Raw genomic sequence first — 23542 nt, 5'->3', positions numbered from 1 at the left:
GCGATATACGTTCAAGGTTAAAAAGCCAAATACGTTCAAGCCGAATTCCAAAATCTAAAACGTTCAAGGTTAAAACCTAAAGCGTTCAAACTTAAAACCTAAAACGTTTAGGCTTAATTCCTGATACTTTCAAGGTTAAAACCCATCACTCAAAACTCAAAATTGATCGATTGAAGCTTCAAATTGACGATTAACTAAATCATTTCAAAGATTAACCGATTAATTGGCTTCATTATAAAAAAACTAAACATTACCTATGAAACAAAGGGAGCGGCGTCCGTGTTTTTCCGGTGAGTTTTCGAACCCTCGTTGTCGACTCCGATGATGGTGAAGGATGTGTGCTGATGTCGGCGAGTGGTGGATCGGTGGTGGAGATGGCTTGAGGGAGAGGGACGGACAGATGAGTTTAATTGTGGTTTAGGGTTTCTGAAAATCAATGTTCTTAAGTGTCACGTACTTATTGTATAATAAAGGATTAATGTATCGGATCCTTTATATATATATATATATAAAGGTTAAAACAAGAAGTGGTTTTTTTTCTAAAAAGTGTAACAAGTTATATGGACCATTGAATGAAATATAACAAAGGAGTGTATGATGGTCCATAGGTATTTTCTTATTTTTTGAATTAATTTAGGAGTTAATGTAAATCTATTATTTATCTTCCTCTCACATCTCTTTCTCATCTCCAACCTCTCTCTAAACATAAATCTTTCATTCGCCAACGGTTCCGGCCATCTACGGCGACGGTAGGTGATGTTCTTCAGTACGACGGTAGGAGAATCAACGAGTAAGTGATGTTCTGGCCGTCTACCGATTGTCTACGGCGACGATAAGTGACGTTCGCTACTGTTGCCGACGGCTCCGGCCGTCCATGGTGACGGTGGAACTGCAGTACGACGCCTTCTGTCTCTTGTCTCTTTGATTAGGAATTACGACCCCAAAAAGACGCTCCAGCTATGTCAATGATTCGAGGGTTTGGGGTGAACAGGGCTGATTTAGCCAAGGCTTTGAAATTGCCGCCTGCTAAACAGGACCTGGTCGGTGTGAAGGAGGTTGATTTGGATTTGGAGGTGTTTTTAGATGAGTCCATTGAGTTTATTGAGAAATTTTTTTGACAGGTCGATTATGTTGTGGGATGAGCCGCATGTGGTGTCGGAACACGGCAGTGTACGGCGGCTGTGGCATAACACGGCGGTGTACGGCCGGAATTTATACTAATTACGTTTTTAATTATTGGTGTGTTTATGTTAAGTGGGTTTTTGTTCTTGGTGTTGTGTTCTAAATATGAATTAAAATTTGGTGTGGTGTTTTAAAACACAATGCAATAAAGATTAGATGTGTTTTTGGTGTTGTGTTTTAATTTTAGATTAAAATATGATAATTACATATTGATTATGTTTCCATATATAATACAACAAACTAGACGATTATGCCCTAGAGTGTTATAAAACAAGTATTAAAATAAAACACACAGCCTATAAAACCCACTTTCCATTTAGACCATTCGTTCACCAAATCTAACGCACCAGATTATTTCTTACACTTTTTAGACACATTTCACTTCTTATATAACTTCACCCTACACACACACACACATGTTACATATAAAAATATAATATTTTTAATGGGGCTTGTGGAACTTTTGGTGGTGTTTGTTTTTAGAAAAAAGCTCTTCCCCCCCTCTTTTGTCTGCAGCGCACATACCACATGCAAACATGGTGGTCTGTAGTGTGCTTGTTTTTTTAGAATACCTTTCATTTAAAAAGGTATGTGCGACCTCTTATCCTAGAAGACTTGGACTACTCAGTTCTAACCTCTTCAAACCATGATCTTCAAACAAAACACAAACATCGATGCCCCCCCCCCTCCTCCACCCACCCACCCACCCACCCACCACTGCCATGACTCACATTGTCGTCCACAAACCACCGTCGTCGACTCCCCCTCTCCTCCACCCCCACGCTGTCGACCTCCCCCTCTCCTCCACCCCACAGCCGCCGACCTCTTCTTCTCCTGCACCCCCATCGCCATCGATCTCCCCTCTCCTCCACCACCACCAACGTCGCACATACTCCACCAAGCCACAAGCGTCTTCTCTTCTCCACCCGTAGGAAATGTAACCATTCTCTATGTTCATTCAAATCTAGGGCTTTATTTTTTAGATACTAGATCTGAGATCCGATTATATTATGTTTTGTGATTGGTGTAACCATTTGATTTCAGATTTATATGATAACATTGATAAGTTATTGCTTTGTATCCTTTTATGTTTAGTAAAAAAAACAAATAGTCTTCTTCTTATAAACCGCAGAAGTTTAGTTCACCTCTTCTTCTACAGATATCTGTAGATGTGATCTGCAGACTGCATATATTTTACCTCTGAAAAAACAACCTGTACCTTGGTGTTATGGAAGAAATTGGGGGGTTTTTTAGACAAGTTTGTAATATGATGTGACATTGATGGAGCTTATGTAACGGTTTGTGGAGTTTTAGTGTTGCTGATTCTCATAATTTCCATGTTAAATGAGACCTTAAAATGATGATTTAACAAATTTGAAAGTACTTCTTTATATACATCATTTGTATCACATGTTGCGTTTAATGTGAAGACACCTTTTGGACCTGCAGTCCTTTACCTCTTCTTCTACAAAACTTGAAAAAGACACAATGTTAAGGAAAAAGACAATCGTGTCTTTCTATTTATCATTGTGTTTTTTGTTTATTTATGCCATTGATTGTGTTTTTTTTACTTGACATCGTATATTTTTTTCTTGATATTTTGTTATATTACTCACCATTGTGTTATATTTTGTTTGGTGTTGTGTTATATTTTGCGACATATTGTGTCTTTTTTTGTTTATCATTATGTTGTTTGTTCATTTTCAGCATTGTGTCTTTTCGGCGTTTTATTTATTTTTTATTTTTTTATTATTTTTTTGGAACAGGAATGACGGGGGAAACATTTTGTTTTTGTTTTTTTAATTTTTTTTGTTTTGTATTTATATTTGAGTTATGATTTTTTTAATTATTATATTTTAATTTATATTTTGAGTTGTTATCCGAAATACATTTCGGATAACAACTCAAAATATAAATTAAAATATAATAATTAAAAAAATCATAACTCAAATATAAATACAAAACAAAAAAAATTAAAAAAACAAAAACAAAATGTTTCCCCCGTCATTCCTGTTCCAAAAAAATAATAAAAAAATAAAAAATAAATAAAAAGACACAATGCTGAAAATGAACAAACAACATAATGATAAACAAAAAAAGACACAATATGTCGCAAAATATAACACAACACCAAACAAAATATAACACAATGGTGAGTAATATAACAAAATATCAAGAAAAAAATATACGATGTCAAGTAAAAAAAACACAATCAATGGCATAAATAAACAAAAAACACAATGATAAATAGAAAGACACGATTGTCTTTTTCCTTAACATTGTGTCTTTTTCAAGTTTTTTTTCTTTTTTTTTTTTACTTTTTTGTTTTGAATGATGAAGACGGTGGAAAAATTTTTGTGTTTTTACATTTTTTGTTTATTATTAAATTTTGAGTTATAATTTTTTTTTATTAATTTTTTCTGTATTTGTTTTGAGGAGTTTTTTTTTTTTGGTTATAAATCTTTCTTATTTTTCTCATTTTTGTCTCCATTTGTAGAATAACATGACCCTAAATATATATACATCTTTAAATGTACTTATCAACACTATCATTTTCTTCTATAGGGTTTGGATCAAATACAAATGAAATTAATGTGCTAACTGTGAGAATCAAGTAAAGTAATTATATATACAATTAGTAGAGTAATTATATATAAGTAATTATATATACAATTAGTAGAGTAATTATATACTTGTATATATAATTACTCTACTTGATTCTCATAATTACGTTAATTACATTTGTATTTGATCCAAACCAATCTTCTATATGTTTACTATTCACAAGACATACAACTTGGGTAGAAAATTGTCTCAAAGGACTGTGGAGGACCTTGTATTTGTAGTAGCTCGGTTTTGTCATCGTCAAGCAAGCTTTTATAGATTTTTATATGTATGCTAAGTTGCACACAATTTTAGTCATAAGAAGTATTTTGAGAATCACAATTGAAATAACAGATCTTATTTATTTCATTCATTTTTTACCTTTAATTTTGTTGCTTTCTTTCAAATAACAAACCTTATTTATTTTATAATTTGACAAATTTCATGCAATACACTTACTCAAAAGCTAGGAACTTATAACATAAATCGAATGTCACGTACACATAAGTCAATAAATATAAAATAGTTGTTTTGCAAATGTAGGGATCAGAATAATGCATCAACACATATATTTCGGACTAGAGTTTGATTGAATAATTTGCCTAACAACGTAGTAAAATTATACAAAATTGGATGCATGAATCTAAAGTAATTAAACAATGATTGGGATGAAAATCGATGAAGAATTTGTGCCTGACAGGCGCATGGAGGTTGAAACAGACGATGAAGACAACGAAGCCGAAACAGATTGCCATGACGACGACGAAGATGATGAAACCGGATCCGACTGTGAATTACCACCCTCTTCTCACTCTCATATTAACTATACCAATGACCCCTGGCCTCAAACTTACAGGTATAGCCTCCTTTTATTTTGTCATATATATATTATTTATCATGTGTAAGAAGTAGCTAGGGTGAATGCTGTGTGATGCATGCATGCATGCAGGCGGTCTATGGACATGTACACAATGCCTCTTCATTCTGTGAGGAGAAGGGGAACATCAGAACAGACTCTACCAACCAAGACTTCGTTCGGTGATATGCGCAAGCCGCTCATTACTTCTAAAAGCTTGGGGAAAGATTATAAGCCTGTCTCAACACTCCCAGTCATATTATCTCAATCGTCTATCTCCGGCCTCCCGCCTCCTGTAGAGCAATGCTCTTTTTCTCAAGCAGTCCTTAACGGTCAGTGAGACCGTGCATGTTCCAAATTATGTATTCAAGCATGTTCTTGTTGTTTAGTGTTGGTTGTTATTATATTATATGCGTGCAGCGATAAACGTGTTATGCGGCATTGGGATCCTAACGATGCCTTATGCATTTAAAGAAGGAGGGTGGTTTAGCCTTGTGCTTCTGATGGGGTTTGGTGTTATTACTTGCTACACTGGAATATTGTTAAAAGTATGCTTAGAAAGATGTCAGGGACTTCAAACGTACCCTGATATCGGACAGGCCGCTTTTGGTTATTTTGGTCGCATATGTATAGCTGTGAGTGTATATGATATCATACTTTCAAATGCTCTCCTCTTCCTAATTAGTAACTTGTCATTTTTTTATGCAGATGGTTTTGTACTTGGACTTGTTTGTAAGTGAATGAATATTCATGCTACTAGCTGCATCTACTAATTACTATTTAAGTGGTGTAATATCTGTTATCTACCTACTGTATGCAGTCTTCTTGTGTGGAGTACTTGATAATGATGAATGATACCCTTTCAGCCCTATTCCCACATGCCCACTTGGATATTGGTGGGATTATACATCTTGATTCTTATCTCTTCTGTGCCATTATATCTACACTTGTCATCCTCCCGACAGTCTGGCTGCGAAACCTCAGTTTACTCTCATATATTTCAGGTTATTTATACATCCTTCATATACAGATAGTATATAATTAGATTGATTGCTGGAGATTAAGTATCTTAATTAAGCTTGTAGATGATGAGTGTGATCATGAGTGTAGGTAGTTTTTAATATCTAAACTAAAGGGGCTTGATTAATTGTGTGAGCAGCTGGAGGAGTTTTAACATTGGCAGCTGTGGTGGTGTGTTTGCTATGGTTACGGGTGGTTGATGGGGTCGAGTTTCACTCGCATCGAACTGCATTAGACTTAGGGAACCTGCCTGTAGCAGTTGGTCTAATCGGTTTCTGCTATGGCAGTCATTCTGTTTTCCCCAATATTTACACTTCGATGAAAGAGCCGTCCAGATTTCCATCCGCGCTTCTTATCAGGTCACTATCATCATTATTATTCTGTTGTTGATATTGTTATTGTTAATGTAGTTGTATGCCAACAAATGCAGCTTTTCCGTATCATTCGTTATGTATACTGCGGTGGGAGTATACGGGTACCTGCTGTTTGGGGACTCTGTGAAGTCTCAGTTCACTTTAAATATGCCCACAAATTATGTTTCTTCCAAAGTTGCAGCATGGACTGTGGTATGCATCATCATCATCACTTTCTTTTCTGTTGATGTTTATTTCCATCATTGTTTGATAATTCAACAGGTTGTGGCCCCTCTTACAAAGTTTGCCTTGACACTTACACCCATTGCATACGGCATCGAAGAACTATTGCCTCCAGCTCAACAAAATTCATATGCTATCTCAATGATCATAAGAACGGCTTTAATGATTTTAATTTTGCTTGCAGCTCTAACAGTCCCATATTTTGGTAAGCACAATCTAAGTAAAATCCATCTTCTTATGATGTGATGTTTGCTTGCTAATGAATGAATCATGTACAGGAGTTGTGATGGCCTTGACTGGATCCGTATTTGAGATGCTTGTGGTAATTATTTTTCCCATTTGTGTTCTTCCAAATCAGTCTATATATTATCTCGTGAATAATGTTGTTATTGGTTTGTCTAATCAGTCTATAATCTTCCCGTGTGCTTGCTACTTGCGTTTACTTCATGGTCAGACCACAACGGTTGAGGTTTGTCATTCTATTCTACAGCTTACATCATTAATCAACTTAGACCGTGTGTAGCGTATAGGTTTTAACTAACAAAAAGTGTCGTCACGCACTGCTGTAAGTGGAAGGACATTCACTAACTAAACTAAACTAATCTCTCATATGAGTGTAGTGGTCTAACTAAAAACATATATTATATCTTAACTTTTTTTAATAAAAATGTGAGTGAATGGTTTGATTGGATAAAACCATGCCCGACCGGCCGACCCCACACCCAGCCCCTAGTGCCCGCCACTGTGTAGACGCTCCCTCTTCTTTAGACATAATGGTGTTTGGCGCATAGGACTGGGTTAACACCTACTACACATGGTCTTAGAGAATAAAACATGCGATGAATTGTTTGTTGCAGATTACAATGTGTTCACTGATGATATTTTTGGGAGTGATATGTGCTGTTATCGGCACGTATACATCGCTTGCAAGCATACCTAGTTAGATAAATGAATGTATGAAGTGATAGAAGAATTTAATTGTTGCTTTGCTGCAAACTGCAGAATGGTTGTAAGTTTGAACATATATATATAACTGAACATCATATTCTAACTCCGTTACTGTTTGAAAAAAAAATGAGGAAATTAATTTTGTGCTTGTTAATTTAATATATGTTTTTTCACTGGCCTGGTAATTCATCAATATAATTGATATTTTAAAATAAGTTTCTCTCTCATTTATGCATATTATAAAAAAATTGGAATAAAATATGTTGGAAAACGCAAACAAAAGTATGGGCAAGTTGTTTTTGGTAGATAGCAAATACTAAGGAGGAATTGGGAGTCGGTTCCATCTCTTTCTTTTTACTTTCTTCTCTTTGGATGCTCGATGGACCAAGATCTGTGTGGATTCAACAGGTTTTAATCTCGCTTTCATCTACTAATAATTGATGTATGCACTGGTTTTGTTTTCTTTTGTTTTGTTTTGTTTTGTTTTGTGTGTTTACCTTTTGGATTTTAGATCATAAGTTTGAGAAACATCTTTTTTCAGATCCACTTAGTTGAGTTCATAGTTGGATCAGGGTAAAAAGACAATTTTATAGTTGATGTTATTTTAATTAAAGAAGCATAACCAAATTGCTTTAATTACAGTTAGACTGTAAACGAACCGAACCGAACGAAGCTTTGTCATGTTCGTTCGTTTAGCATTAACTTGTTCACGAAAGGTTCATGAGCACTAACTGAACAGAAAATCTTGTTCGTGTTCGTTCGTTAAGGAATTGAACTTGTTCATGAACGCAGACGGACATGTAGTCTAAGGAAAAAAAGCAGCATTCTTAATCCAAAACAGTAGCCATAATCAATTTAATTAAATATAAAGTTAAGCACTTGAGATAATAATAATCATAAAGATAATCATTCACCCAGTGGGCAGTTTATTCTGAATAGTGTCAATCAAGCATAGGTTAGATTTGTTGTCAGTTAAAGCAAGACTTTATAAAGCAAGCCATTAATGAAACGAACTGAACATAAACAATAAAATTATAAAATATAAATATTAGGTTGGTAATTGGTTACTATTACAAATAAAATATAATAAAAATATAAAACAAACCTTTTAAACGAACATAAACAAACACATTACCAAAAGTTCACGAACACAAATGAACAAACGCACCTTTGTTCATGTTCGTTCATTTAACTAAACGAACAAAATTTCTTGTTCGTGTTCGTTCATTTACTAAACGAGCGAACGTAAACGAACTTCCAGCTGAACAGTTCACGAACTGTTCAGTGAACGTTCGGTTCGTTTACAGCCCTAATTCCAGTTATTTACTTGTTTCAGTTTACATAACTTTTAATCAAGTTATCCACCATTTTTTGTTTCCATGGCTGCAGGAACAAGAGGAAATTTGAAGATGAAATTTTGGAGGTTCGTATGGCAAAGCACACCTGTTTGGATATAATAAAAAGCAGTACGTCTGCGAAAGATAGCAACAGCTTTTCAGAAGATGCGGATTCGGTCATGTCTATGTGTGATGATTTTCTGCTGCACAATGATGCCGCCTGTTCAACGTCATCTTCAGTTAATTGGAGTGGTATTTCTTCTGAGAGACTGGAGACAAAAGCGTGTGGCGACGTTTCTGCTTGCAATTTGTATGCACTTTTAGGTTCTGAGGATTGTGAGATTAGTAGCTTGGAATATGAATGCAAACAATCAATGGAAGATTTCCTTTGCTCTAATGGAATCGTTTCGAATAATTCTGTGCTTTCATCGGGAAGGTGGAATGTCAACCAAGGTAAATAAACCATTTATTTATTTGTTTATTGTAAATATATGTATTTATGTGTTCTAATTTGATGCCAATTAATGCAGATGCTGAAAAAGGAACTGAGAAGCTCACCATTGATAAAGAATTTGAACAATATTTTTCGATGCTTATGCTATAGGTACTCTACTTGATGAAGCTTTTAACTGTAACTGATTGCTCACTTTTGTCTGTTTTTTGGTTTTTGTATAGTTTTAGTGTATGTTTCTTTTTGGTCCTTGCATTAAGCCTCCATGCTACAGGCCAAGTGTGTTGATTAATGTGCAATGTAACATGTCTTATTGGTAATTAATATTTGGGTTTAGTAAGAAGATTTTTGTGAGATAAAAAATTAATGATCATTGTGTTTCTTTTGGTAATCTGCTAACTAGTTCTGCAGTGTTGTAGTTTAATTTCTCCTTTGGCTATCAACTCCATTACAAAGCAATTATTTTTTATATGTTTATCTTCACCTTAAATCAGTTGTCTGACAAGCTTGTGTAATATTATGCTCGGGTGGAAGAAAGAGCTGCATAGTTTGTTTTTCAGCGTCTGAACCGAGAACAAAACAACTTCTCCATAAAACCTGCACAATCACCAAATCCTTTCGAAGGGGAAACCGTCTGTCTTTTGAAACTAAATGCTATATGCGGTTGTCCCTGCTAGATACGTCAGTGTTCATATTGCACCAAATTGGTGTATTTATATAAAAAGATTTTTTCAAGCTAATCAAATTCAGTGTCTAGCTTGAAGGAGCAGATCTTATAAAGCAATCATGCAATGCCACTGCAATTTCCATGGGTGCCTTCGTTGATCCCGGCATAAGAAGATGACCAACTTCATGTTAACATGGATTAAGCTTGCTTTCGTCATATCTATTATTGTGTTCAACGAAAGGTATTGTCTAATTCTTTGCTATTATTCTTCTTAACTGATCTGTGGACAATTTTACTTTTACTTAACTGATCTAGTTCCAAAATTATACTTATTTGACGTGTTCTTCCAACGAAAGGTACGCCTAATGAAGTAGAAGGTGGGGCCACAACTGTGTGCATCCAATGGAGAAGAAGGTGAGGGCGTTCCCCCCTCCACCACCACTACACATGGTCATAATTGGCATCTAATAAAAAACTGTTAGATTGCTATATATAGATATATTTAAATATTTAATTTAGTTGTTTCAGTCAAGCTATATATTTGTTTTTATAACTAACACATCGTGTACAGTAATGTTTGTTTATTCACTCCAACTGATTATGCTTTTACCATTTTTAACAGCCTTAACTTGGTTAATGGCCAAATAAACCATAGCACGCGAACCTTTTTTATTTAGAAGCCAAGGTATTTCCACTTCATCGCTCTAAATTTATCAAATTAAGCCTTCAACCTGGTCATTCCCACTTAATGTGTAAAATATGAAATCAAGAGTTCAATCCCTATAAACCATCGCATGCCTACTAAAACTATAGTATAACTTTTATTATGTTAACAATTGTACCCTTAAGAATCATTTTTATTTATTTCCACTTTTCAAATCTTTCTAGAATAACCGGTATTTTTATAACTTTTTTTTTTCTACATTATCTCGCTTAAACCCACTTTTGCTTCACATGTAGTGCCGTCGAGAAAAGCCCACTTTTACCTCATAATATCTGGAGTGTGGACACCCTGTATGAGATGCTTCTTTGATGCTTTATTTGTGTATATATAAAAATCATTCCATTCCATGCATTTGCTGAGACCAATTGATCCATGGAGAATTGGGCACAAGCTATGGCATCCTCCGCGGCTTTGTTACTTGTTATTTGTTTCATTTGCTGTTGTCTTGCTCCCAAACCTCGCTCACACGGTGACACCGGTGCTTGCTCCTGTGACGGTTTTGTTTAATTTTGAATTAGTTTGTTACTCAGTTTTAGTAATCACTTTATTTTTATTTATTATGCTTACACCGTTTCGTCCCCTCAAGTATAATGTGTACTTTCAAATATAGTTCAGATCCTCATAGTTACACTTTTTTTTTTGAATGGCGCATATTACACGTCAACTCCACAGCAATGCACTTGTACTTTATTCCATCTTAAAGGTTGTACAAGCTGCCATATTCTCTAATTCTACCCACAACCATTATTAATATCCAAACTTGAAGCATTTGTATCTCTAACTAACTGCGAATTATAAATGGGCATGTTTGAATTGCAGAATGACATTGTCATACTTCTAACACCTGCCCTAAACTACATTCCATTTGGTTAAGTTTATTCAACAGTCACCATGCAATGATCTTAACTAAGATTGCAGCAGTTGCTAAACATTATGAACCCTTTTCAAATGCATAGAGTTACAATACAACACATAATCAGCAGATTTGGCCGTCTGTCCGAAACACATCCAAAGATGATAAGATCCAATTAACCACATAAAGTAGAAAAATCATATATGGCTCTAAGGGCAGTAAAACCACAATTAACTATTGCATCATAAAAAAACCCGGTCTACAATCAGCAAACGACCCTGCACCAATTCTGAATACCAAAAACAAAAAGAAACTAATACCACCATCCATATTGCAACCAAACAAACTTCAAAGCACTATACAAATAGTGTTAAGACACTTCAGCAGATAAGAAATATGGTAACCATAACATTCATAAACTCAACAATCTGATTACTAATCAGTTCCTTGATCCTTCTAAAACTAGACTCGGTTAGGAGCTAAGGAATCATATTTTTAAGAAAACATCGATCTATCCAATTTGACAAACCAGATGTTGAACACTGAAAAAGAAAAAGGAGAGCATTCATACCTACTGCTGCTGTGTAGATTTCATTTCATTTCATTCAAGCTACAACAACCATGCCAACAAAGGGTAAGTCATATCTCCCCAAGATATATCTGTTTATCACTGCTGCAAGATCCTATGATAGGCTCGGTGGGGTGGAAGGCACATTCGTTGACAGATCCAGTGTGGCCAGGAAGCTTATAGAGTATGCGTCTTGAAGTGGTGTCCCAAATATAAACCATCCTATCAGAACTACCAGCGGTAACCTTGCTCCCATCAGGCGACCAGGTACACTTGAGAAGGTTCTGCTCCACATTGTGCTGGTGTCCCTCCATTATCTTCACACAGCGGTTCTGCGGGGCATACGGACGCATGTCCCAAATACGAAGAGTGCAGTCCATCGCATTGGTAAGGAGGTACGACCCATCAGGGCTCAGCTGCATGCCCGTTATCATGTTCTGATGACCTTCAAGTGTCATGGTAACCTCATTTCTCCTAAGATCCCACACTTTGACAACATTGTCAATTCCACCGCTGTATATCTTGTCTGAAGCATCGGAAAAGGCAACAGCCGTGATCTGGTATTTATCCGGAAAGGTCTGGATGGCACCCCTTTGACGCAGGTCCCAGAGCTTAGCAGTGCCGTCATCAGATCCACTGACAACAAGAGGTGGACCCCTCCTAGAAGGAGAGCATGAGTTGACAAAAGAGGAGTGCTCTGCCATCTTCTTTATCTGCTTCCCTGTCTCTACGTCCCATGCCCTCAACGTCTTGTCTGGGCTGGCTGAGATTATCTGGGACCCATCAGCCGTCCACTGTAGATCCAACACAGCATTCTTGTGGCCTTTCAGAACCATGTAGTTCTTGCATTCACCAGTGACATGCCAGAGGAAGATTTCTCTGTCGTGAGACCCAGAGGCGATCACGGTTCCTGCTGGATTGAACTTCATGGTATAGATGGCACTCTGATGACCAGTCAGCAACATGATAGGTGACAATAAACTTGATGTTCTCTGTTTACCGTTTGGGTTCATATTCTGGTGAGCACTATACGGTGATATATCCATTGGGCGGTGACCCATAACAGACAAGGCCCCTTCACCTGCATGCATTTTGGCGTGTTTGATGTTTACTTCCTGAAGACGAGTATCATCATTTTTCACTCACTTGCAACGAATAAACTAATTGAACTGCATAGCATATAGCATCCAGAGATTGTAACTATAATAATAATCTTAAGAAAACAACGAATCCTATCAAACAAACAAACGCATTGAAAGGAAAGTAACCTGTAATGAAACAGAAACCGGCGAGAGGTGAAATGAATCTCTAACTTTGATCGACAGGAGCAGCGATGAAGTCAGTCAGGTAGGATTGAGCCCTAATTTCGATTTGACTTGCAATATAAAGTTGTGGCCTAAAAGTGCATTCTTACCAATTTAGGGGGGTGGGCAAAATTTAAATTACGGCCCAAAAATGTCATCATCATTATTATTACTATATAATAAATAAGAAGTTTGGTGCAGCAAGTGTTTAATAGGGGCCATTTGGCGGCACCAAGTGCTTAATAGGGGCCGTGGGCAAAATTTAAATTACGGCCCAAAAATGTCATCATTATTATTATTACTATATAATAAATAAAAAGTTTGGCGCAGCAAGTGCTTAATAGGGGCCATTTGGCGGCACCAAAGTAGTTCGCAAATTTTGTTTTTATTTTTTTGTTTAATTACTATAACATACGTAACGGAGACAGACCAAATGTCAATTTTTTTTTTCAGTTTCAACCGAATTCCCGTAGACTCGCCGTCTCAACGCTCGGGATCGATAATGGTCGGGTTTTACCAATGCTCGAGTTTTACCGACTGACCTCACCCCATTCGTCCATCTCAATTTTTATAATTTTTTTGTTGTATATTTGGTTTTAATTCAGCTTGGGTTTTGACCACCGTCTGATTTTTACCGACCTGTCCGGCGCAACGCACCGGGTTAAAAACTAGTTTAACATATTATGGATTTAGGTTATTCCGCTTGAACAAAAAACCAAAGTACCAAACACCTACTTTCGTTGTTGTGTAACTTAGAGTATCTACAACAACAAACCTCTTGAAATTAACACATTAACTCCAATAGCTTTATGTTATATTTCAATTTTTTCTCAAAAACTTTTATTTTTTCACATAACAAGAAACATCCACAAACCCCGTTAAAAATAAAGATATATAATATATCTATATATGTGCATGTGAGAGGGAATGGCCCATGGGCCCCCACAATTGTCATCCGTGAACTCATGTGCATAATTTGACTTCACTTGGGTACACCATGCTGCCACGTAGATCTCGGGCATACGGCTTAGGAGCTTGTTGTGAATGCTCTTACATATAATGTAATTTATGTATTATTTAAAGTGTCACGCTTTACTTATAACAGGGTATACATAATTGATTGATTGATACAGGACTTACGCTGTGAAAATTCTTATTTTATTGAGCATGACTTTATATAAACAAGTTTAGAATTTGAATACCGCAATCTGTTAAACATAATACATTAATATTACTTTCGTTTCATGGAATTCGAAGGAATTTGGAGGAATCGGAATCTAAATCCCTTGACATAGTGTGTTCACTTGGATACAGAATGAATTAGAATTTGAAACCAATTTTAATCAAATACCATGCTTATTGGAATTCAAGAATCCTTTCATTTCCAAAAGGAAAGTTCCAAAAAACATTGGAATGCTTAATATGGTTTGATCAAAACACAACATATTATAATTAAATTCATAAATCAACAATTAGGTTTGATCGACGTAGTGATAATATTACAACTTAAAATATCTTAACCAATAAGGAACGATGATGAGAATATCAAACATCAAGAGTATGCAATGGGAGTAAAAGGTCAAATGCACGTATAACATATTTGTTTCCCGCTGCTTCGTTATTAAGCGAGGCATTTCAATTTATTATACCACCTTAATTAGGTCAATTTTGCGCTCGGGTTCGATTTATAATAGTAATTCCTTATCAATGTGGAAGGGCTGATCAAATAAGAAGAATTGTGTGTTCCTAATCAACTTTACTAATTAGGACAAGTAGGGTCTCGAACCATGAAGAATTTATGACCAATGCTAACTAAATTGATGAAGATATTAGAAATGAAGTTTGCCATTTCACTTAGATGTTGATATGAAAATGATAGAACTAACAAGTTGATTCAATTCAATTTTTTAAAAAACACATACAATGATTAAGATTTCAAAAGTATATTAACAATAAGTAGAAATTAGCAAATACGAGGTTGTAAACAATGATTAAGAAATGGATTACACCCGATTGGTTTAAAGTTTGGTAAACTAATTAGTAAAATCCTATAATTATGGATTCGAGTTCATAGAAACATAAATGAATAATTAGGTTTGTCGTGATGATCACTAATTTAAGAACATAAACAATCGGCTATTTTTTCAAATAAAATTAGTGCAAGAAAACCTCCACTGGATGATTTTAACAATTGTATGTTGTATATAACTGGGATAATCAACAAGCCCTAGTTCAAACCATATATAAGTAATTAAAATCTATTAATTTTGAAATTGCTTTTGTCTCACAAAATGATACTATTCATCAGCTAAATTATGTTAATTGTGAAATTACTTTGTCTAACAAAATGACACTAGAGTCCCGTGATCCCACTTTGACCTGATTATGTTGTTTTAACCGAGCTTACGCTGACTTAAAATTTTAGCCATTATTTTGCATTTTGCTCCCACCGAAATTCATACGAGTGTATTGTTAGCCCACGACTTATTTATTTTAACCCAAATATAACAAATCGAAATGAGGGCTAAATCATCATCAATCATCAGACTTTGGCCGGGCGAACAGCGGGACTTCGCCGGTTACTTCATAACTGCCAAGTAACAGATTCATTTTACCACTCTCGCCGGTACAGATGACTTTCCTTTCCTTTCCTTTCCTTTCCTTGCCTGTTTTAAGTGCGTTTGTTTAATAGGTTTTAATGTTTTCTTAAGATTGTTACAATTGCAATCTCTGGATGCCAAGTTAATCAGCTTATGCTATGCTATGCTATGCAATTCAATTATTTTATATGTTCAGTTAGCTAAATTTCTGTCCAATTTCAAGTTGGTAATAATCTCCCAGTTTTAGCAATATGTAAAAAAAAAAAAAAAAAGGTGTATGGACCTTGTAACTGGCATGTATATGATCTAGATCCTAAGTTCATTTGAGGCTGTTCGCCTTTTGGTACTTATACACACACACACTTGTACTCATATTCCGTGAATGAGGGAGAAATGGCATCAAATTGCATTACTCTTGGGAGAAATATTATTTATTACAACCAAATGGTGAACACGCCTGCGATTGTAATGTGCCAGGAGGAAGTCCATTTATATGGGGTTGACTAGCATTATCTAAACCATATCCGAGTTTCTTGGACTAATTGGAGCTTGTTTATATCACAATAATTATTAGTCCTTGTAGTATAAAGGATCGTTCATTTTGTATCAACATCGAGTGGAACGCCAGTGCTATCTGGTGTTTGGTTTCTCTGTTTCATAATCTGTCTCATAAAACATTCTTTATCTGAGTAATTCTTGGTGCTCCGTGATGAAGCATCTTCTAAAACTAAATTCGGTCAACCGAATGCCCTCTGCTTGCAGCTTCATTACATAATTAAGCTTTCATTTTTCTTCGTTGCAAGTGAGTAAAAATTGATGATACTGACATGGCTTATATTTTTATTTTTCAGTTGTTTCTATTATCAAACACGCCAAAATGCAAGCAGGTGAAAGGGCCTTGTCTGTTATGGGTGTCCGCCCAATGGATATATCACCGTATAGTGGTCACCAGAATATAAACCCAAACGGTAAACAGAGAACGTCAAGTTTATTGTCACCTATCATGTTGCTGACTGGTCATCAGAGTGCCATCTATACCATGAAGTTCAATCCAGCAGGAACAGTGATCGCCTCTGGGTCTCATGACAGAGAAATCTTCCTCTGGCATGTCACTGGTGAATGCAAGAACTACATGGTTCTGAAAGGCCACAAGAATGCTGTGCTGGATCTACAGTGGACGGCTGATGGGTCCCAGATAATCTCAGCTAGCCCAGACAAGACGTTGAGGGCATGGGATGTAGAGACAGGGAAGCAGATAAAGAAGATGGCAGAGCACTCATCTTTTGTCAACTCATGCTCTCCTTCTAGGAGGGGTCCACCTCTTGTTGTCAGTGGATCTGATGACGGCACTGCTAAGCTCTGGGACCTGCGTCAAAGGGGTGCCATCCAGACCTTTCCGGATAAATACCAGATTACAGCTGTTGCCTTTTCCGATGCTTCAGACAAGATTTACAGCGGTGGAATTGACAATGTTGTCAAAGTGTGGGACCTTAGGAGAAATGAGGTTACCATGACACTTGAAGGCCATCAGAATATGATAACGGGTATGCAGCTGAGCCCTGACGGGTCATACCTCCTTACCAATGCGATGGACTGCACTCTTCGTATTTGGGACATGCGTCCGTATGCCCCGCAGAACCGTTGTGTGAAGATAATGGAGGGACACCAGCACAATGTGGAGCAGAACCTTCTCAAGTGTAGCTGGTCGCCTGATGGGAGCAAGGTTACTGCTGGTAGTTCTGATAGGATGGTTTATATTTGGGACACCACTTCAAGACGCATACTCTATAAGCTTCCTGGCCACACTGGATCTGTCAACGAATGTGTCTTCCACCCCACTGAGCCTATCATAGGATCATGCAGCAGTGATAAACAGATATATCTTGGGGAGATATGACACACACACACTTACCCTTGTTGTTAGCCTGAATGAAATGAGATCGGTATGGGCTTTGTTTGTGAATGTTCTCCTGTTCGTTTTCTATTTAAGTATTGGACATTTGGTAGTAATTGTCAAAATGATGGATGAATGTTTTCTTTAAAAATATGATTAGTTATCTCCTAACCGAGTCTGGATTTTGAAGGAACTGATTAGTAATCAGATTGTTGAGTTTATTAAAGTCATGATACTGAGTAGTGGCTTTTGTTTCTGGTATTCGGAACTGTTGCAGTGTCGTTTGCTGATTACAGGCAGGGTTTTTTCGATGCAATAGTTGATTGCGGTTTTACTGTCCCTTGCAACCATACATTGATTCGCTGCTTTTATTTCTCCTAGAATTCTGTTTTACGTGGTTATAGACAAGTCCTGGTCTGGTTTCTATCATATAGTGGAATGTGTTTTGGAATTGTTTGTTTCTGCTGATTATGTGTTGTATTGTATTCATAATATTGGCAAGTGCATCAGTCTTTATGAAGGTCATTGCATGGTAGTGGAATAAGCTTTAGCTTATTCATTCAATTCTCACATCTTTTGACAAACTTAAATTCCCCAGCGAATCCCAGATTTCGGTTTCGATATAACTAGAGCTATAACATGTCACACGACCAATACATTTTGGATTATACGATTTATATCTCAAAACACTTTGTGCGGTTGCTAGACGGAAGAAAGCAGCGGCGACAAAATGCTTGTCGACCGACTCTGCCAGTTGGATCTGACGGAGCCAGCCCATCAAAATTTACCAGGTCCATTAGCCATTAGAGAGCCAAATTAAGCACCCTAATTTTGTAACACGTCAAAAATACTCCCGTTCAAAAATTATTATTACACTATTTTATTTTTTATAACATAATTACTCCAGTTCAAAATTGTAATTACACTAGTTATTTGCATGTTTAATAGGTTAATTTGATTTGTACCGAATCCCACCCCTATATATATATATAATCGGGTAATTGGGTCCATACTATTTGGTATGTTAGAAATCCCAGACCTATCCCAAAACCGTGAAAAGTTTCAAAACTAATCCCAAACCCTAATGGGTATGTCGGGTTTCAGGTATTCCCATCGGGTTTGGGTTTCAGTGCTATCCCTATTGTGCCATGCTATGTAACTTACTGACTTGTGAGGTTTGACACATTAGTCAGAACAGAAGCTGAGAAGCAAGCCGGTGAATTGGAGAAATCGTTTGGGTGTGAAATCAATTAATCGATTGATTGGGCACTGTCGCTGTTTGTTGAGGCCCGATGTTCGCAACTAAATCGTGTGGGAGTGAAATCGATAAATGGAAACAACCAGCTAAGCAAACAGAGACTAGGTTTCTACAATTCACATTTCATCATTTTGTATCTTAGAAGTAGGAAAAAAAGTTAGGTTTTTTTACTTAATGCTCATCCATATTAGATGTTCAAGATCCGTCACTGTCCGTTCGTTAGATCCATTTTTAGTTATGTCAAACTGATAAAAACGTTAACACGTAACGAGATTTTATAGATGCACGAGTTTCATCGGTTAGCGTTGATATCAATAAACGGGAACGCCGTTTATAATGACTAACAAGCATATTCTCTCAAACCCGATGCGTATTCTCTTTCAAACGTTATTTACATTTAAGCTAATATTGGTTTAACGGTCTTATCCAATCCCCAACCGCACATCATCCATCTACTCTCTCTTATCCACCAATCCCACATATCATCATCATCTACTCAAATTATCAACTACTCTGAGCTCACCGTCACCGGTCGATCATCAATGGCTTCAGCTGCATCGGCCACATTTCGCCTCACTCAACCCTCCAATTCTCTCAAATCCAAACCACCCCATATCACCACCACCACCACCACCTTTTTATCCTTTCAAACCATACACCTTCCACAAACACAAACTCCAACTCATCATCACTAAATCCACCGATGTCTCCAAAGAAGACATTCCCGAATCCTCAACCGAAACAAAAACAGAACCAACAGAAACAGAGCAGTTTGATCCACGTAGGCTAGAGGAGAAGTTCGCAGTATTAAACACCGGAATCTACGAGTGCCGGTCGTGCGGGTACTTGTACAATGAGGCTGCCGGTGACCCGTCTTACCCGATACCGCCCGGGCTGCCGTTCGATAAGGTCCCGGACGATTGGAGGTGTCCCACGTGTGGTGCTGCCAAAAGCTTCTTTGCGAGTAAGAGTGTGGAGATTGCTGGGTTTGCTCAGAACCAGCAGTTTGGGCTTGGGGGGAACACGCTGACTTCGGGCCAGAAGGCGATTCTTATCTACGGTAGTCTTTTATTTTTCTTTGCATTGTTCTTATCTGGTTATTTTCTTCAATGACATTACATTACATGTGGTATAGTTTTGAAGAGTTTTTGTAATGTGTATGTATGTATGTATACCCTTTCTTTACTTGAATAAGTTTTAAATTCATTGTTCGGATGATATATATGTTGTTTTATAATTTATATATACACAACTAGCTAGGATTATTATTGATTCAAGAATGTTTTGGTGATGCAAATTCTCAAATGAATAATATATAGTTGCTGTTGGGTTAATCTTGACGGGTCAAACTGGGTCGGATACGGGTCAGCAGGAATTCAAGTTTAGAGGGTCAAGTTATTAGGAAGTTATTTATTTAATCACATGTTTTTTGTGTTATTTAGAACATGGGTGAGTATGAATGAATGTAGCAGATTAAATAGTTCATATACGTGAGTTTTAAGTGTGTGCGTTTTCAAGGGGCCTGAAAACCGACAGTTGCTCAATTAGAAACCAGAAACCAATTGGTATAGCGGTAGCCCTGTGACTTTTCTTATGGTAGGTCGTGGGTTGGAGTCTCACTTGGAGCATTTTGTTTCGGGTTGAACTAAGGGGTTTCCCGGTCGTGGATTTCCTACTAGATAGATGGGCCGGGTCATCATGTTATGTTCTTCAGGCGAAAGCGTGATCCATTTGCTAAGGGTGATCCCTGGTGTCCGAGCCTTTGTTGCTAGAAAAGGAATTGTTGAGTTAGAAACATAGTTAGAAGGTTGCATTCATAAGAATGCATATACGTTGCAACATTTTGTCAATCCAACTGTGAAAGCAGAAGACGGTCCCTTGTTTTAATATTTAAGCTCTCCGGTTTGTTTTGGAAGACATGGATTCGTATACTATTTGCAGACACATACCAGTATATGATGAGAAATATAAAACTGAGATTATGGTGGCCTTTTGAAATTTTTAAAGTCGGGACAGTCAGTCAGGTATGTTTAAATATCAGAATTTTAGTCATGTTATTCTTTTTATCTTTATGTGAATTTCATATAACCAAGTAATTAATTTGTGTGCAGTTGTGAGGATAGATAGATAGATAGATAGATAGATTATTCGCAACAAAAAAAGCTCCGGGCATGTGCATATGAGCTAATACCAACTGTTGTTGGCTTTCGGGGTGGGCCAAATTAGATTGCCATGGGCACTTTTAACTCATTCTTTCGTTTGGAGAAAGAGCATCATATTCTACTTAATGCTTCAGAAGTGTAAGCAACATTCGATATCCATAGACTAAAAAGAAAAAGAATCGAATTTCTCTTCTTATATCCGGCACTGGATGAAGAGCCAAAAGCGCATGCTTCATGAGGCAATGGCCAAGGCTCGTTTTCTTGCCTGCTACAGCTGAGCTTCTAGACGGAAGATTCCCATCAAGAGTCATATCCTTTTTTCTACATGCCATCTGTTGTTTCAAGTTTTATTGCATAATTAATGTGAAGGAAGATTAGAGAAACCATATGGCTATATGTTTTGTTGGCTCTTGGTGAATTTGTCCCAGGAGCAGGCAATTCAACTTACCTAAACTGGAGAATAAAGTTAGCAAAAGGTATAATTCTACAACACCATTTAGCCCATGCTATGTTTTCAAGACTCCAGTCATCTGTTAAAATCTCTACTCAATTGGATATTTGAGACGAAGCATTACGGATTTGGCTTCGGTTATCATCGTCTTTTGCTAGTTTATGGAGGGTCAAGATGATGTTCTTGAGAGCACTTCTTAATGCACCTAAATGTGCTTGAGTATTGGATCAATCTTCCTTATATAACGTAGTTCAAGTTTCATCTTTTTCTTAAACAATCGGGTGCTCAATTACACTCTTGCCCAGGTTTGAACAGAATCTCCACTCTAAGATGCAAGTGCCTCTGCCAAGTGGCAAATCTGAAACATCATAATGAATTTTAGTACGCTAAATCAATAACTAGTAAACAGGACCATGCATTGTCGCGGTACAACATGAATAAATATATGAATTGTGTTCATGCTGGACAATTTAATCCGCAAACAAGAGACCAGCCATCCTCCAACCAAACACAATTAGCATCCCTAATAAAAAGTATCCTCTAACTTGACACGAGTGACATCCTAATATAAAGTATTATCGATGTAAAACAAGTAAATAAATAATTTTTGTACTTCCATCATACAAAAGTTTGTCACCACTGGAAGTTTGTTTGTTGAAACAAACTCTATAATTTGACATTTATAGACTATCTATATGGAATATAACGAATGAGAACATAGAAAAACATAGGCCATGTGTGCAGAAATAGGTAAAGAACTTGACCATGATGTGTCACTTTCTTAGCATCCTTCATCAAAAATCCAAATCACTTCTCCAAGTTATTTGAAAAACAGGAGAGATTTAAAGTTGTGGTAATTGAATAGACTAATCCAACAACACAGTAAGCAACAATATTATTACCAAGTCATAAGTTCACTATGGTATCGTACGCAATCATATTAAATTATCAACTTGTATATATACAGCACACATACATATGCATTTAGAATGATTTGTTTTTATCTAAACCAACTGTCGAAGCATGAAATGAATCTGACCTGATCCATGACGATGTTTCCACGGATTTCGAGATGAACGAACCACGCCTTTATCTTCTTCTCCGGTTGCTTGAGATCTGCAATGGCTTTTTGGGGGTGTGGAGGTGACTGCTAAGAAATCTCAAGGATCTCTTGTTTACAGACACAAAAATATATGATGGCAGCTCTTACTGAGCATCCCTTCCTCTAATAAGGAGGTGAAGACCTCCTTATATAGAGAGTCTCATGGCCACCATCATGGTACCCTAATGGGCCTAGCCCAGTTAGGGTTACCTCCACAAAACCCCCTCAGCCCAATAACATTGTATTAGTCCGTATAATAAAATAAGCCAAACATAATAAATTTAGGGTCGTAAAACCGGGTTTAGTACCATACCCCTACAAGCCCCCCAAGTCCAGTGTTGCTCCTAGGCGTGCAAGCGTTTAGGTGGAGCGCTGGACTTTATAAGGTGTGTTAGGACGTGAGGCGGTTTTTTCCCTTTTCTTCGGCATTGTCTTTATTGTCTTTGAGTTTTGGGAGGTTTTTCTCCATGATGGTGACATGTTGTGGTCCTTATGATAATGATGGTGCACTAGCATGAATAAGATATAGCACGCATCATAACAATAGTGGCGCGGGGCCTGATAAAAGATAGAGTGCGCGTCTCGATAATAATGTAATGTAACTTGCGCGCGAGGCAGCTTACGAGTTATAAAAATAATTAAGCTTGCGCGTGAGGCGACTTACGAGCTATAAAATAATAAAGCTTGCGCGCGAGGCGACTTACGAGCTATAAGAATAATTAAGCTGGCGATTGAGGCGACTTACGAGCTATAAAATAATAAAGCTTGCGCGCGAGGCGACTTACGAGCTATAAGAATAATTAAGCTTGCGCGTGAGGCGACTTACGAGCTATAAAATAATAAAGCTTGCGCGCGAGGCGACTTACGAGCTATAAGAATAATTAAGCTGGCGTGCGCGCGAGGCGACTTACGAGCTATAAGAATAATTAAGCTTGAGCGTGAGGCGACTTACGAGCTATAAAATA

At 37.1% G+C, this 23542-nt stretch overlaps 3 protein-coding genes and 2 pseudogenes across 3 annotated transcripts; 4 read left to right on the top strand and 1 right to left on the bottom strand.

Annotated features, from left to right (window-relative positions):
• The first annotated feature begins 4701 nt into the window (after window positions 1-4701).
• LOC143541458 (amino acid transporter AVT1D-like) lies at window positions 4702-7202 on the top strand. The gene is made up of 9 exons (XM_077034281.1): window positions 4702-4974; window positions 5063-5277; window positions 5463-5646; window positions 5802-6021; window positions 6093-6228; window positions 6298-6463; window positions 6537-6580; window positions 6665-6727; window positions 7116-7202. Exons 1-9 carry the CDS (start codon window positions 4722-4724, stop codon window positions 7200-7202), a joined length of 1368 nt encoding a protein of 455 aa, XP_076890396.1. The 5' UTR covers window positions 4702-4721.
• Window positions 7203-7571: 369 nt separating this feature from the next.
• Window positions 7572-9191, top strand: LOC143541494 (uncharacterized). The gene is made up of 3 exons (XM_077034311.1): window positions 7572-7614; window positions 8596-8996; window positions 9074-9191. Exons 1-3 carry the CDS (start codon window positions 7586-7588, stop codon window positions 9145-9147), a joined length of 504 nt encoding a protein of 167 aa, XP_076890426.1. The 5' UTR covers window positions 7572-7585; the 3' UTR covers window positions 9148-9191.
• A 2662-nt stretch (window positions 9192-11853) lies between these two features.
• Window positions 11854-12919, bottom strand: LOC143541493 (uncharacterized; annotated as a pseudogene).
• Window positions 12920-16537: 3618 nt separating this feature from the next.
• On the top strand, window positions 16538-17607 carry LOC143541492 (uncharacterized). The gene has a single exon (XM_077034309.1). It carries the CDS (start codon window positions 16588-16590, stop codon window positions 17605-17607), a length of 1020 nt encoding a protein of 339 aa, XP_076890424.1. The 5' UTR covers window positions 16538-16587.
• Window positions 17608-18688: 1081 nt separating this feature from the next.
• On the top strand, window positions 18689-19975 carry LOC143541457 (uncharacterized; annotated as a pseudogene).
• The last annotated feature ends 3567 nt before the right edge of the window (window positions 19976-23542 follow it).

Source organism: Bidens hawaiensis, unplaced genomic scaffold (assembly GCF_021521415.1).
Source record: "Bidens hawaiensis isolate Kalapana, Puna unplaced genomic scaffold, B.hawaiensis_p1.1 tig00012605_1, whole genome shotgun sequence".
Lineage (NCBI taxonomy): Eukaryota > Viridiplantae > Streptophyta > Magnoliopsida > Asterales > Asteraceae > Bidens > Bidens hawaiensis.
This window is presented reverse-complemented; position numbering and strand designations above follow the sequence as displayed.